Consider the following 12,503-nt stretch of genomic DNA (forward strand, 5'->3'; position numbering starts at 1 on the left):
AGTAATGTCACCAGAGAGATAAGCATTGTATCCATAGAACAAGAATGAATTGACATTCAAATTTTTTAAAAAAGGATAAGGACAAATCAGGTTACAACCAAGAGCTCTTGGAAATTAAGAACAGGATAACTGCGGCATAGACTGATTGCTGTTACCCAATATCCCCTTCCTCTTTAGCAAAAAACCCCACGTGGTTTCATGAGAAGCAGCAATATAACAAGCTAAAAAGACATTTCCAAGTCTCTGAGAACAGCTGGAAAGGCTAGCGAATCAAGTTCAGGGCTACATAGCCAGGGACAACACTCAAAATTTTATGTCAGAGCAGTCTAGTGGGGTCACCAGTGCTAGAGGCACCAAGGTCTAGACACTGCAGCCCGCCCACTGACCCAGAAAGCCCTAAATACTGGAGCCAAGAATGTAGTCATCCTGCAGCCACCATCCTGCTTCCAGGGAGTTCTTCAAAATCTCCATTTCTTCAGGTTTCCAGTTCCCAGTTCCAAGTATATGGAGGGCTCATCTGATTAGCCGATCCTTGGTCCTGTGCCTGCACTCTGGTTGGGTTGTAGGAGGGGCTGGAAAACTGAATATCTGACATTTTCAGTTTTCAGTGTGAAAGGCTTGCTTTGCCTCCCACCAAGACTCGTAACCTTAGAAATTCTTCAAAACACAGGGAAGTCATTTGATGCTGAGCAGGCAAAAAAAAAAAAAAGTCTATCATAATATTGCATCTAAGAAATCTCTTATTCCCTGGACCTGACACACAAGTATGATAGAGGAATTCCAAGACAACAGCTTTATAGCAGGCCTAGAGAACAGATGCTCTAGAGTGGATCAGGATAGCAGCCATGGGACAGAGGGGAAAAAACAAATGAATATGATAAATTTCTGAAGAATTCGAGCATTTGGAAAATAACATTGAGAGGTGTTCGCATATCTGCCAGAGCACTTAGAGAAAAATGAGGGCAGAAAACCAAGCAAATAAAAAACCAAGGCTATTATTAACCCCAGGAAATAGAAAAGGTTGAACTAAAAAGGAAATGTAATCATAGTATAATATATGGCTCAGAGTTAAGCAATATTCACTTAATCGTGATATAATTTGAAATGTAGCTATTCAGTTAATTAAAAAAACTGTGATGCAATTACACTAAAGACATTGGATAAGAAATCAGTGGCATAAATGAGTTAATTCTTCATTTATCATAGTAGGAAATCAAAAGATCATATCTGAAACTGACATATCAAGAAGCAGCAATGCAAATATATTACTTAGTAACATGAAGGTTAACAGAAGAAGCAATTTTTTGGTTGAAAGCAGGATTTTCTTGGAGTGGAACTATGGACTGGAGAAGGATAAAAGGGATGGTATAGTAGAGTGGGAACTACTATATCTGATTATGTGACTTTTCATTCCACTTGACTGATTAAACTGTACTCTTATTACTTTGACAAAAAATAAAATAATCTTTAAAATTTTGATAATGTTCTTACCATTAAAAACCTCCCACCAATTTGGAGGTAAAGAAGGAAAAGCAGGTGTATGGGAGAACATAAAGCATTTATTTTTGGACATCTCCTTCTAGGTCTCTGTCTCCTTCTTTTTGCCCACACTTGTCTGTACAGATCTCAAGGGGCAGATTATGTAGAGGAAAGTATTGGGCTTCAAATACAGGGAGACCTGGGTGTGATGTCCAGCTGTGCGAAGTCTCAGCTCTGAGGATTCTCTGGGACCTCACTGGGCTTCAGGGTCTTCATTTGTAAAACAGAAAATGCTAGTATCTATTATATTACATGCAATAATATATGAAAAGCACCTGGAGTATGGAAGACTCTCCAAAATTCTAAGCTCTTGCTTTCTCTCAGAATTTCTCATGCCCTGGAAGCCTCTCTTTCAGAGTCTCTCCCTGTGTCTCTGGGTCTGCAGATTTGAGGAAGCGAAACAAAGCTATGCTCCGTTAGCCACTGTCTCTCCATCCCCTCCTGCCTGGTTTGGGAGATTCATCTTCCAGAGACAAAACATACGAAGTTCCTGCCAGGCAATTTGTCACAACACATTTCCACTTCCCTTGAAAGGAGAAACTGGTTTCATTCATGGTGGCTGATTTTTGAGTAAAATGAAATTAATATTCAATTATTAGCCATGGCTCCCAGCTCTAACAAACAGGAGTAGATAGAAATTTCTGTTTAAAATGAACCATCTGTAACAGTAGAATTACAAATTCAGCTGTTATCTGCCCATACGTTTTTAAAGTAAATGCCAAGCAAAACTCACAAGGATTTTAAACCCAGCTATAAAATGCACTAACTAGGGACTTGAAAGAGAGTTGTGACAACTGAGTAGTCACCCCAGTTAGGAGACCCCACTGTGATTCCAAAGCACCCACCTTCTCCACTTGCCCTGGGTTGGTTACTCAGCTCAGAGAAAAGTTGTCCTCCACAGGCTTCCCCAGGCCAAGTCCCTTCACTTCTGGAACCCTGCATGTCCCTGTAGGGCTCCTGCCCCTCCCAAGAGGCAGCGGGCCATCTGTCAGAGCCTTCAGGAGGGAAGGAAGCAGGGGACCTGAGGTCCAAGAGGAAGCTATCTTGGAGGGCTTGCTTGGTGGCCTTCTTTGTCTTCCCCTTCTGATTCTCTGGGATGCCATGGCTCTCTCCTCCCCTGGGCTGGCTACTCTCAAGCTTACTGGTTAACTGGAGGAGCTGATCCATGTCCTTGGTGAATTCCAGCAAAGTGCCTTCAGTGAGGCTCCGGGCAACGCCCTCAGAGCCATAGCTGGGAGCCCTCTCCAGGAGCAGGTGCTCAGAGCAGTGGAGAGCTTCCATGCCCTCCCTGGACACTGACTCAGGTACCTGAGGGAGGCTGCAGGCACCCATGGATAGGGAGAAGTAAGAGTAGTCCACTGCGATGTATGTCAGCATGAAGTTGATGGTAACGATGGGGGCCAGAACATTCACCTGACCCACGAGGACAAAGGCCATGGTCACCAAACTGGTCAGACAGATGGCAGCTACAGGTGTTTTATTTGGCCCTTTCTGCAGAAACAAAAATAACATATGGGACCATGAAGTTTCAGGAGAAAATCGCATGATATATAGAAACACAACTCATAATGGCTCAGCCACTTCTCCCATGTGCCCTTTGGTGTGTTAATGACTGTTCATCTGTAAACTTAGGATAATGATATCCAGCTCATGGGGCTATTGTGAGATCAGAGCCAATGTACATAAGATGCTTGACGTGGCCCTGGTCACAGCAGGCTCTCAACACACCTAATGGGTATTAGTTGTATTAGTAACTATTAATATGGGGCAATACTGTGGAACATTGACTTCACAAATATTTCTCCTCTTGTCTTTCACTGGGTTTTAACACCAGCCTTGGAAATCAAAGAGGTGCAGAATTGATTCTTCTCATGCTTTAATGGAGAAAATGACCTTATGGGGAGTGGCAGACCCTGGAAGACATAGCAGAATCACTGGTAGTTGAGGTGAGGGAATTCTGATACTAAACATGCACACAAGCACATGTTCACACACACACATGCACAAATTTATGCACATCTGTTACTAATGGAGGTGAGTATCGTGACCTTCAGGAGGACAGGGGTGGAGAACATATGCTAATACCATCATTCATCACAGTCACTGACATTGTCTTTGGGTCAAAAGCAATAGTCACGTCTGAGTCCTCATCTTCCTTGACCTAAGAACTCCGTCTGACCCAGCTAGTCACTCCCTGATCTCTGAAGGACTTTCTTCACCTCTCTTCTCTTGGTCTGTCTCCCTCCTCATTGGCTGGTCCTTCTTAGTCTCTGTTGCTGGCCACTCTGCTTCTCTGAAATCTGCATTTAAAGCCACCCCAGGATCCATCCTCGGACCCTTTCTCTTCTCTGTCCATGTTCCCTTTCTAGGATCTCAATCAGGCTCATGGCTTCAAACACCAGCTTAATGCTTTCAACTCCCAAATTTGAATCTCCAGCCTGAAATGTTCCCCTGAAATCCAAACCTAAATATTTAACTGTCTACTCAACATTTCCAGTTGATGTTTAATAGGATCACAAAACTAATATGTCCAAAACCAAACTGCTGATCCTCCAATCTCCCACCTGTTAAATCTACTCCTTCTGTAGCCTTCACCATCTCAGAAAATGGCAAATTCATCCTTTGAGTTGCTCAGTCAAGCAAAATTCTTGATGCCTCTTCTCATTATCCTTTAGCAAATATCGTCAGCCTTACCCTCAGGACATACACAGGCTCTAACCACAGCTCCCACCTCCTTTACACCAGGGATCTGGAATGGGAAGGCGGCATATTAGCCACATCCAGACCTGACTGTGAACCTCCCAGGTGTGTTCTTCCAAGTGTATCCCCCTTACTGAGGGTGAGAACAGAGGGTAATCTTTGAAGTCTCAGGATGAAAATGGCAAAGTCATCACTGGTCTGAGTCTCTGAGCATCAGAGGCTTTACTGACCTAAAACACCTTTCCTAGACCCTCAGAGTAAAAACATTTTTTAAAAAAGCAAGTAAAAATACATTTTATTCTTTTTGAAAATGCATTTGGGGGTATATTTGCTACAGCAGTTTAGCATACTCTAACAATAAAACTAGCAAGAATAAAGTAAATCCTCATAAACTAACAAGAACTTAAAAGCAGGGTCTTCGATAAGCGATAGGAAATGCTAGCGGTCCAGGCCAGGACTTTGATAAGGGTGGGTTGTCAAGTGATAAAAATAGTCACACATGAATTTCTGTTACCCAAGAAAGGAGAAAAACAAACCAAAGAATGGGGAAACATACCTCTAACACATATAACTGACCAAGTGTAATCCAGAATATACAAAGAATCCCTACAAAATAACTAGAAGACAAACAGCTCACTAAAAAAAATGTGCGAAAGAATGTCTATTAAACATAGGAGAGGTGCCCAACCTCATTAGTAATCAGGGAAATGCAAATTAAAACCCTAATGAGATACGATTAAACACCTACCAGATTGGCAAAAATTAAAACATCTGATAATATCAAGTATTGGCAAGAGCACAGATGAGTGGGAACACTTCACCACTGCTGATAGGAGTGTAAATTAACACGACTACTTTGGAAAAGGTACCAGGTGTTACCTAGTAAGTGAATATATACACATCTTACAATTGAGCAATTCCACTACTGGGTACATAGTCTGGAATAACTCTGCATGTGAACAGGTCTGCTAGCACAAGGATGTTCACTGCATTGTCTGTTAAGGGTCTGAAACTGGGACAAATCATGCGAGCAGAATGAATAAATAAACTGCAGACAATGAGGAAATGCTTTGGGGATGATAATAAACAAGCTGCTGCTACAAGCAAAAACATGGATGAATCACATAAATACCATGTTGCATGACAGAAGCATGCCACATTTATATAAAGTTACAAAGCTGGCAAAATGGAACAATTTTGTTGAGAGATACATATGGAAGACATAATCCAGAGTTGGCAAACTATGGCCCCTGGGCCAGATCTGGCCACCATCTGTTTATGTATGTCCACAAGCTAAGGATGGTTTTACATTTCTAAACAACTGGGGGGAAAAAAATCAAAGAAGAGAAATATGTTGTGATACATGAAAATTACATGAAATTCTAATTTCAGTGTCCATAAATAAAGTTGTATCGGAAGACAGACTTACCCCATTAGGTACAAAATGATACAAATCCCACGGAAGGTGTTTTAGTAATATTTGTTAATATTAAAAATTCATTTAACATGTATGTTCATGGATGACTGAAGCACTGTGCTGTACACCAGAAACTGATAACATTGTAAGCTGACTATACTTCAATAAAATATATATTTATATGTGCAAAAAATGCATTTACCCTTTGACCAGAAAACCCACTTAAAAATTATCCTATAAATACATCTATCTGCACATGTACAAACTTGTGTACACACACACAAGAATATTCTTTGTAGCACGGTTTACTAGAAGCCATATTATCTACAGGGAACTGGTTAATAATCTACGGTATATCTACATAATAGAAAAAGAGTGAGAAAGTTCTCTCTATATTCATATGAAAAGACAGATTTCCAACTATACTAAATGAAGAAAAGCAAGGTATAAAATAATGTATATAGAACATTATTTTTGTAAAAATAGAGGAGAGAAGGATTCATTTAAAAGAGTAGAAGGACTCATAATGAGAGCAAAAATTCACAGGGTATATATCTTTATATCATTTTTAGTTTTGAACTCTGTACATACGTTATCTGATTAAAAATACATGAAATTAAAATAAAGTAACAGGCATGTACTAGAGAGGACAGTCATTGCTCTTAACCGCGCACGCTGACTGATGGATAAGAGGTGAAGGGAGGTAAAGGGAGGAATTAAAGATGACTTGTAACTATGTGACCCCATTGTTTGGGGGGCTGGCGATGGGAAGGGGGCTGGGGAGGACTTTGTGGTGTTCCAACAACATAGAAATGAGCCACAGTTCACACAAAACACGTTACTGAGAAGTAGGGTTCTGTTAATTTCTCTTGTCACCCTCTTGGCTTAGGAATGTCTCCTCTGACTGTTTCATGATGCAACCAAGTTGTATCAGTTAGGGTTTGGGCTGTGATGAGCAGCAGGGAGCCCAGAGGTGTGGGAAATCCTCACAAAGGACCCCAAAGGGAAGGTGACTGTCCAGGACAGAGTTAGAGCTGCAAGGACCAGCTCTCTTCCTCACCCAGAGATTCTTTCTTCTATGCCAAACTTGGAGGATCTAGAATTTATTTTGATTAAAGGTTGTGGCACTCCCATTCCCTGCTATGCAGGGCCCACAGTGCTGCTGTGACAGTGAGCTAAGCCAGTGCTAAAGGACCCTACGTGGCTGTGACATTGACAGACGCTTTGCCCAATGGCCCCAGACTAAAGCAGTCAGAGGACAGGGGTGCCTTCTTGTTTCTCCCCGCCAGGGAACTTGATCAGCGGCTCTTATCAGAAAGACTTAAGCAATTTATTGGCCAGTGATCAGGTTAGTGGCAACGTGTACATTTCTCAAAGAAAGGTTCACTCACCCCCTGCCCCAGACAGGCCAGCGCAGGAATCACTTTCTCCTGGGCAATGCACTGCAGGATCCGGGGTGCTCCATAGAGGCCTCCCATACAGGAGGCCAGGGACGAGATGTATAAGCCCAAAAGGAACAGGAAGCCCACTAGGGACACCTGTGTGAGGAAGCAGTTTCATTATCCAACGGCAGAACCCATTTATGCTCCTCTCTGCTCCCCTGGCACCCACCCGCCCACACACCATCTGTTAAGTCCCCCAGATTCAACACACTGGACGTATCTCCAATCCCCTCAGCCCCACCCCACTTCATTCCCCCCACCACTATTTCAGCTTGGTCCACCACCATAGAGGTTCTCAAATTGAATGGGCATCAGACTCATCTGAAGTGCTTGTTAAAACACAGATTTCTGGGCCCCACCTCAGAGTTTCTGATTCAGTAGGTCTGGGGTAGGCCCCAAGATTTTGGATTTCCAACAGGTGCCCAAGGGATGCTGATGAGAACGGCCTGGGGACTATCCTTTGAGAACCACTGGCCAACGACAATGCGAAGTGGCTTAGCTCTGCCAACAATGAATCATCCCCAAGCCCCTGCCAGTGTGACCTGAACTCACATCTGATCATAATGCCCCTGCTATAGAAATATCAATGGCTCCCCACCGCCCTACACACCTGGCCCTTCCTGGTCTCTGACTCTTCTAGCCCCACACCTTGCACACTCAGAGTCTTATGAGCATGATTTCTCTGCCTGCTAGAACCCTCTGTTCACATCCCTGATCTACACATTGTCTGTCTGTCTCCCAGTTGTGCTTCAAGACTCAGCACAAACCTCCCCTCCTCCAAGAGGCCATCCCCAGCCCCTCATGTCAGTGGGTGCTACTCAGGGCTCCCCTGTACCTCAACATCAGATTGGGGAGCACCAAGCACACTGTATCCTCGACTGGTTTCATTTCCACAGGGCTCCAGACTAGTTCATCCAGGTACATTTAGTGCCAACACAGAAATATAAAAGCTGAATGAATGAATGAGATCCATGACCCGTATGGCCCACAAGGCACCAATAGATAGGATAAGAGAAAGAAGTGTTGTTCTGCTTTGGGTCAACCTACAAAAGATCCATGCTGCTGGCCACCCACTCACCCTCCTAAGCAGGACCTCATCTGTACCCACAAGGAAGGCTCTCTGCCTTCTTGAGTATTTGAGGTGCCTTCTCCTTTCCATTTACATTAGGTAAATGGCCCCAACTGTGTATTCTAAGTGTTCATTTATCCAAATATTACAGAAGAGTTAGATTTAATTCAGCTTTGTCACTTACATCCTTCTCCATGAAGACTCACCTCACCCCATTTTTTACTTCCTTGCTTTAGCAATGCACCAGGTCAATGGCATCAAGGTACACTGAACACTGCCTAGACCTCTTTCCTGGCCCATAAATTATCACCAAAAAACTGCATCAGCCAGGATTCTTGGCTGGAATTTTTTTTTTTTCAAGAATATATTTGTAAGATACTGGAGGTTCACAGAATTATCAGGAAGCTGAAAGATCAGGCTTGGAAAAAGGCAAGTCCCAAGCCCAGAGGCACATTCAGACTCCTGACAAGGAGAAGTCTGGCCAAGATGCTACCATCCCTGCAGATGAATGCTCACTAGCTCTTTATCTCTGCCTCATTCATAACATTTGGAGCATCTCATGCACCCAGCCTTGGTCTCATGCCCTACCAGGGCCACAAAGGGACAGGCAAGAGTCTGGTCATTTGGGCTCCTGTGATATTAAATGGGGCTCACTCCCCTCAAGACCACACATAGGTGGAATCACCCCCAACTGGTCAGGGAGGCGAGAGGTTTGATGGATAAGACTACGCTCCACTAGACAGCCTATCTTGTCCTTAATTCAGTGTGGATTACTTCTCCCTAAATGCATTACCTCATATTTATCTCCAGTGAATCTCCCCTCTTTTCTTCAATGTCATGGATTTCTTATGTCCATCCCACCCCACCCTTCTTACTACTTTACCACTAGGAGAAATCCATGTCACCTAAGGTTTCGCTCACTTTATTTGTGTGCTCTGATGGCATGCTACTCTACCCCGTGGTACAGTTAATTACGCTCGTGGCCCATCCTGCCAGCATGCCACATGCCTGTGTCTCCTGCATCCTGCCCCCTCCCCACCGCACCTAACAGTCTGGCAAACGGATCAGCAAGTGCCAGCTGACATCGTAAAGCTTCATGTCTTCACTGGGATTTGTGCCCTGGCCTGGCCGACTTACAAAACTGTTAGATAAACTGGCCCCAGTATCAGTCCCGGATCCATCCTAAGATACAATCATTCATCTATAACCTTTGTTTCTGTCTTCTCCATCAAATGCATCCTCTGTTGACTATTTTTTTTAATGGACTCTGTGATGACATTTTATCAAAAGCTTTTTGAATATTTAACTCCGTAGTTCTCCACTCTGGCCATAAATATGAGTCACCCCTGAGATTCTGCTTTAATCAGTATAGAGTGGGGCCCTGACATGGTTGATGTTGCAAAAGCCCTCCAGGTGATTCTAATGTGCAGTCAGGGTGAAGGCCACTGGCTATAGCAGTGTCTTCACTGCCTCCTCCCCGCAGAGGATTCTCCAGCACAGGCAGGCATGGTATCTCCTCGCAGAAATGTTACCGCTTCTTATCCAAACGGTTATGGACATTTGAGTTGAAAAAAATTCTTTTTCATTGATAGCCTGTCCATGTACAGTAGATATGAGTGGGCAGGAGACTGCCAGGCTGGCGTCCTTCCAGCGCTGGAACTACCTCAGGAACCTGATGACTCTCTGGCAGCAGAGACCACGCACAACACGGTGACCTTCATCCTGGCCAGCCTTCCCACGACACACCCTGGGATTCCCGCAGAGCCCGTGGGCTGAGGGCCAGAGGGAGGCTCATCCAGGTGTAGTGACTGATGTCCAGTTCGTTCTCAATTATGTTTAGAATAGCCTGTTCACTTGTCCCTCTTTAATATAAAACTGTTATTCAGTCAGTTTTCTGAAAAATAAATGAAATTCTGAAAAAAAAAATGAAATGAAATGCTGGTCCTTGTGGTTGGCTACATTAGAACAATTCCATTCCCTCTTCCACCTGAGCCCTGTCTCTTCTTTTCTGTCACCCATCCCCCTGTGGAAGGAGCACTGACTGAGGACAGGTTAGATGCCTGGCACAGGGCAAGGCTTTCCAGGTACACCAGTAAACTCCACAGCTTTGCTCCCGGCTTGCAGAATTTAATCACTTTCTGTATTTATATGGGACTGTAAACTTGCCACCGGTGCCAGTGGAGGTGGCAGTGAGAATCTATTTGAGCAGATGTGTGTCAACAGTTCTTCAGAAAAAAACAAAAGGTGCCCTTCTGTCACCCACCTGAGTCATCACTCTGCCTTTCTAAACTATTATCTGGGGTGTGAACTACCCTAATATGTCTTTTACTAACTACTGAGGAAAATCATTAATTCGCCTCTCTATCCTTGGTATTTTATCTCAGGTCCCACTGGAGTTTCAGTCATTGCGAGATCCCACCGAACCACTGGCCGCTTGCTCCCTTCTCTTGAGGAATTTGAAGTCATTTCCAAGGTACATGTCCTGCCACATCTAATTCCTGTGGCCTCTTGACATTACCGAGGAGGACATCCTGAAACCTTTCCCACCCCAAATTCATTCACACGTCAGTGTCTCAGCAGATCCCTCGTTTCCTTCTGCAGACATGAGTTTTCTAATACTGTCCTCGTTCCACAAGTGGACTGATGGCTCAACTTTCAGCCAAGGTTTCTCTCTCACTTGACAGCCATTGCCCGTGAGGGAACAGAGCTGGCTTCACCTCCCGAGAGGCAGGGCAGCGGATGGGCAGGCGGGCGGGGTGGCCGATGCTCAGCAGCTGGCGAGGCTCACCTGCCAGCCAGCAGCCCTGCCACCACATCGTCCCCTCACGCGCAGCTTGTGAACATGGGAAATTCTGACTGTCACATCCTAGAATGATTAGGGTTTACCCCATGGGAGACCCTATTTTTAGCAAACGTGCTTTTAGGATCCTTGTCCTACTCAGTCTGTTCTTATTTTGCTAGTAGCAGGCCCCAGGGCTCCTAAAATACTTGGCCTTTTTGATGTGTGATAAACTTTTTTTTCCCTTGGGCTGCATACAAGTATATTCTGAAGCAACTATTTAATCTATTTAATTTTACCCCTACTAGTACTTGCTCTTTATACAATTCTTTTTTCTACAACCGAATAATATTGGGATTGACATTTTTTTGTTTGGCTTTTCTTATTCAGTTAAACATGTGGATTCATAGCAAAAAAAAGTCTCCCCCTTCAAAATGTGTCCTCTCCATAAGGGTGTCCCCTTAGAAGCGTGTGGGGGAGACAAAATGCAATAAGCACCCATTGTCTGCACCAGATATCATGCTTTACAGAGAGCACTTCAGAGCCACCGCAACATCACTGGGTTTGTTAGAAAGCATAATGTTATGGAGACTGACCCCCTCCACAGCCAAGAAAACGTTCCTCTGGGGTAGGGCTATAAAGTGAAGAGGAACTTCTGGGAGAAACTGTGGGCTGGGAAGCCAAATAATCAGAAATAGATCAGAGAAGCTGCAGGTAACCCAGCTGCAGGTCAGTGGAAAGGAACGCAGGGCAGTCTGCCCTGAAGAGAAGAGAAGTGTTCTGACAGAGAGGAGAGTGAGAGAGAGAGAGACAGACAGACAGACAGAGACAGAGACAGAGACAGAGACAGAGACAGAGAGAGACAGAGTGAGAGAGCGCACTTGAGAGGCGGATGTTGCCCAAACATGAGACCCTCCGGGCACACAGACTAGACAGGGGAGCTCAGAGATGGGCCAGCTCAGAACCCAGGCCACAGCTAAGAAGTGACAGCGAGGTGACCAGTTCATTAACACCACACAGGGGTGGGAAGTCATATCAAGTGACCACCTAAGGAGACTCACTTGTCCCTCCCAGCCTCTCACACTGCCCCTCCTGGTCTCCACATGCTGTGGGGACAACTGTCTGTGGCCCGACTTCCTGCCTGAGTACGGCCCCTGCGACGGCAGCCCCGTCGGCCCCAGGGAGGGACGCAGGAGGGCAGGAAAAGAGAAACACGGGGTCCTGGCTTTGGGGGGAAATCCGAGTGGGCCCCTTTGTGAGGCGACACAGGGGGCAGCCTACCAGGGCACTACTCTCGTGGAATCAGCCTGGTTGGTTCCGTCCCTGTCCCCTTACTTGCTGTGCCAGCCCCTGCATGCTACAGAGAATCCAGAACCCTGTCTTATCTTTCTTTTAAAGGCTTTTCAACTGCCTGTTCCAGGAACCAGGCCCTTTTCCTCTCCAAAAACCAACTCTCCACCTCTTACCGGGTGGGCATGTAATGACACTTCCACACGTTACTGCTAGGCAGGGTTCAGCAGATGCCCCCCACCAGCAAAGTCCTTGCCAGCCTACCGT

The 12,503-nt window shown here is 44.9% G+C and overlaps 1 protein-coding gene across 13 annotated transcripts in view; it reads right to left on the reverse strand.

Moving 5' to 3' along the window:
* SLC12A8 (solute carrier family 12 member 8) overlaps positions 1 to 12,503 on the reverse strand; it is a 121,595-nt gene that overhangs the window by 19,052 nt on the left and 90,040 nt on the right. For all 13 annotated transcript variants that reach the window (XR_004320250.1, XM_032480844.1, XM_032480833.1 and 10 more), the window contains 2 exons: positions 7,048 to 7,194; positions 2,385 to 3,030 (listed from right to left, as the gene is read on the reverse strand). Coding sequence is in view for 12 of the 13 variants with exons in the window: in XM_032480844.1 (XP_032336735.1) it covers positions 2,385 to 3,030; positions 7,048 to 7,194 (793 nt within the window). In the remaining variant the exon portion in view is untranslated. The remainder of the gene's footprint in view (positions 1 to 2,384; positions 3,031 to 7,047; positions 7,195 to 12,503) is intronic.

This window comes from Camelus ferus, chromosome 1, assembly GCF_009834535.1.
Source record: "Camelus ferus isolate YT-003-E chromosome 1, BCGSAC_Cfer_1.0, whole genome shotgun sequence".
Classification (NCBI taxonomy): domain Eukaryota; kingdom Metazoa; phylum Chordata; class Mammalia; order Artiodactyla; family Camelidae; genus Camelus; species Camelus ferus.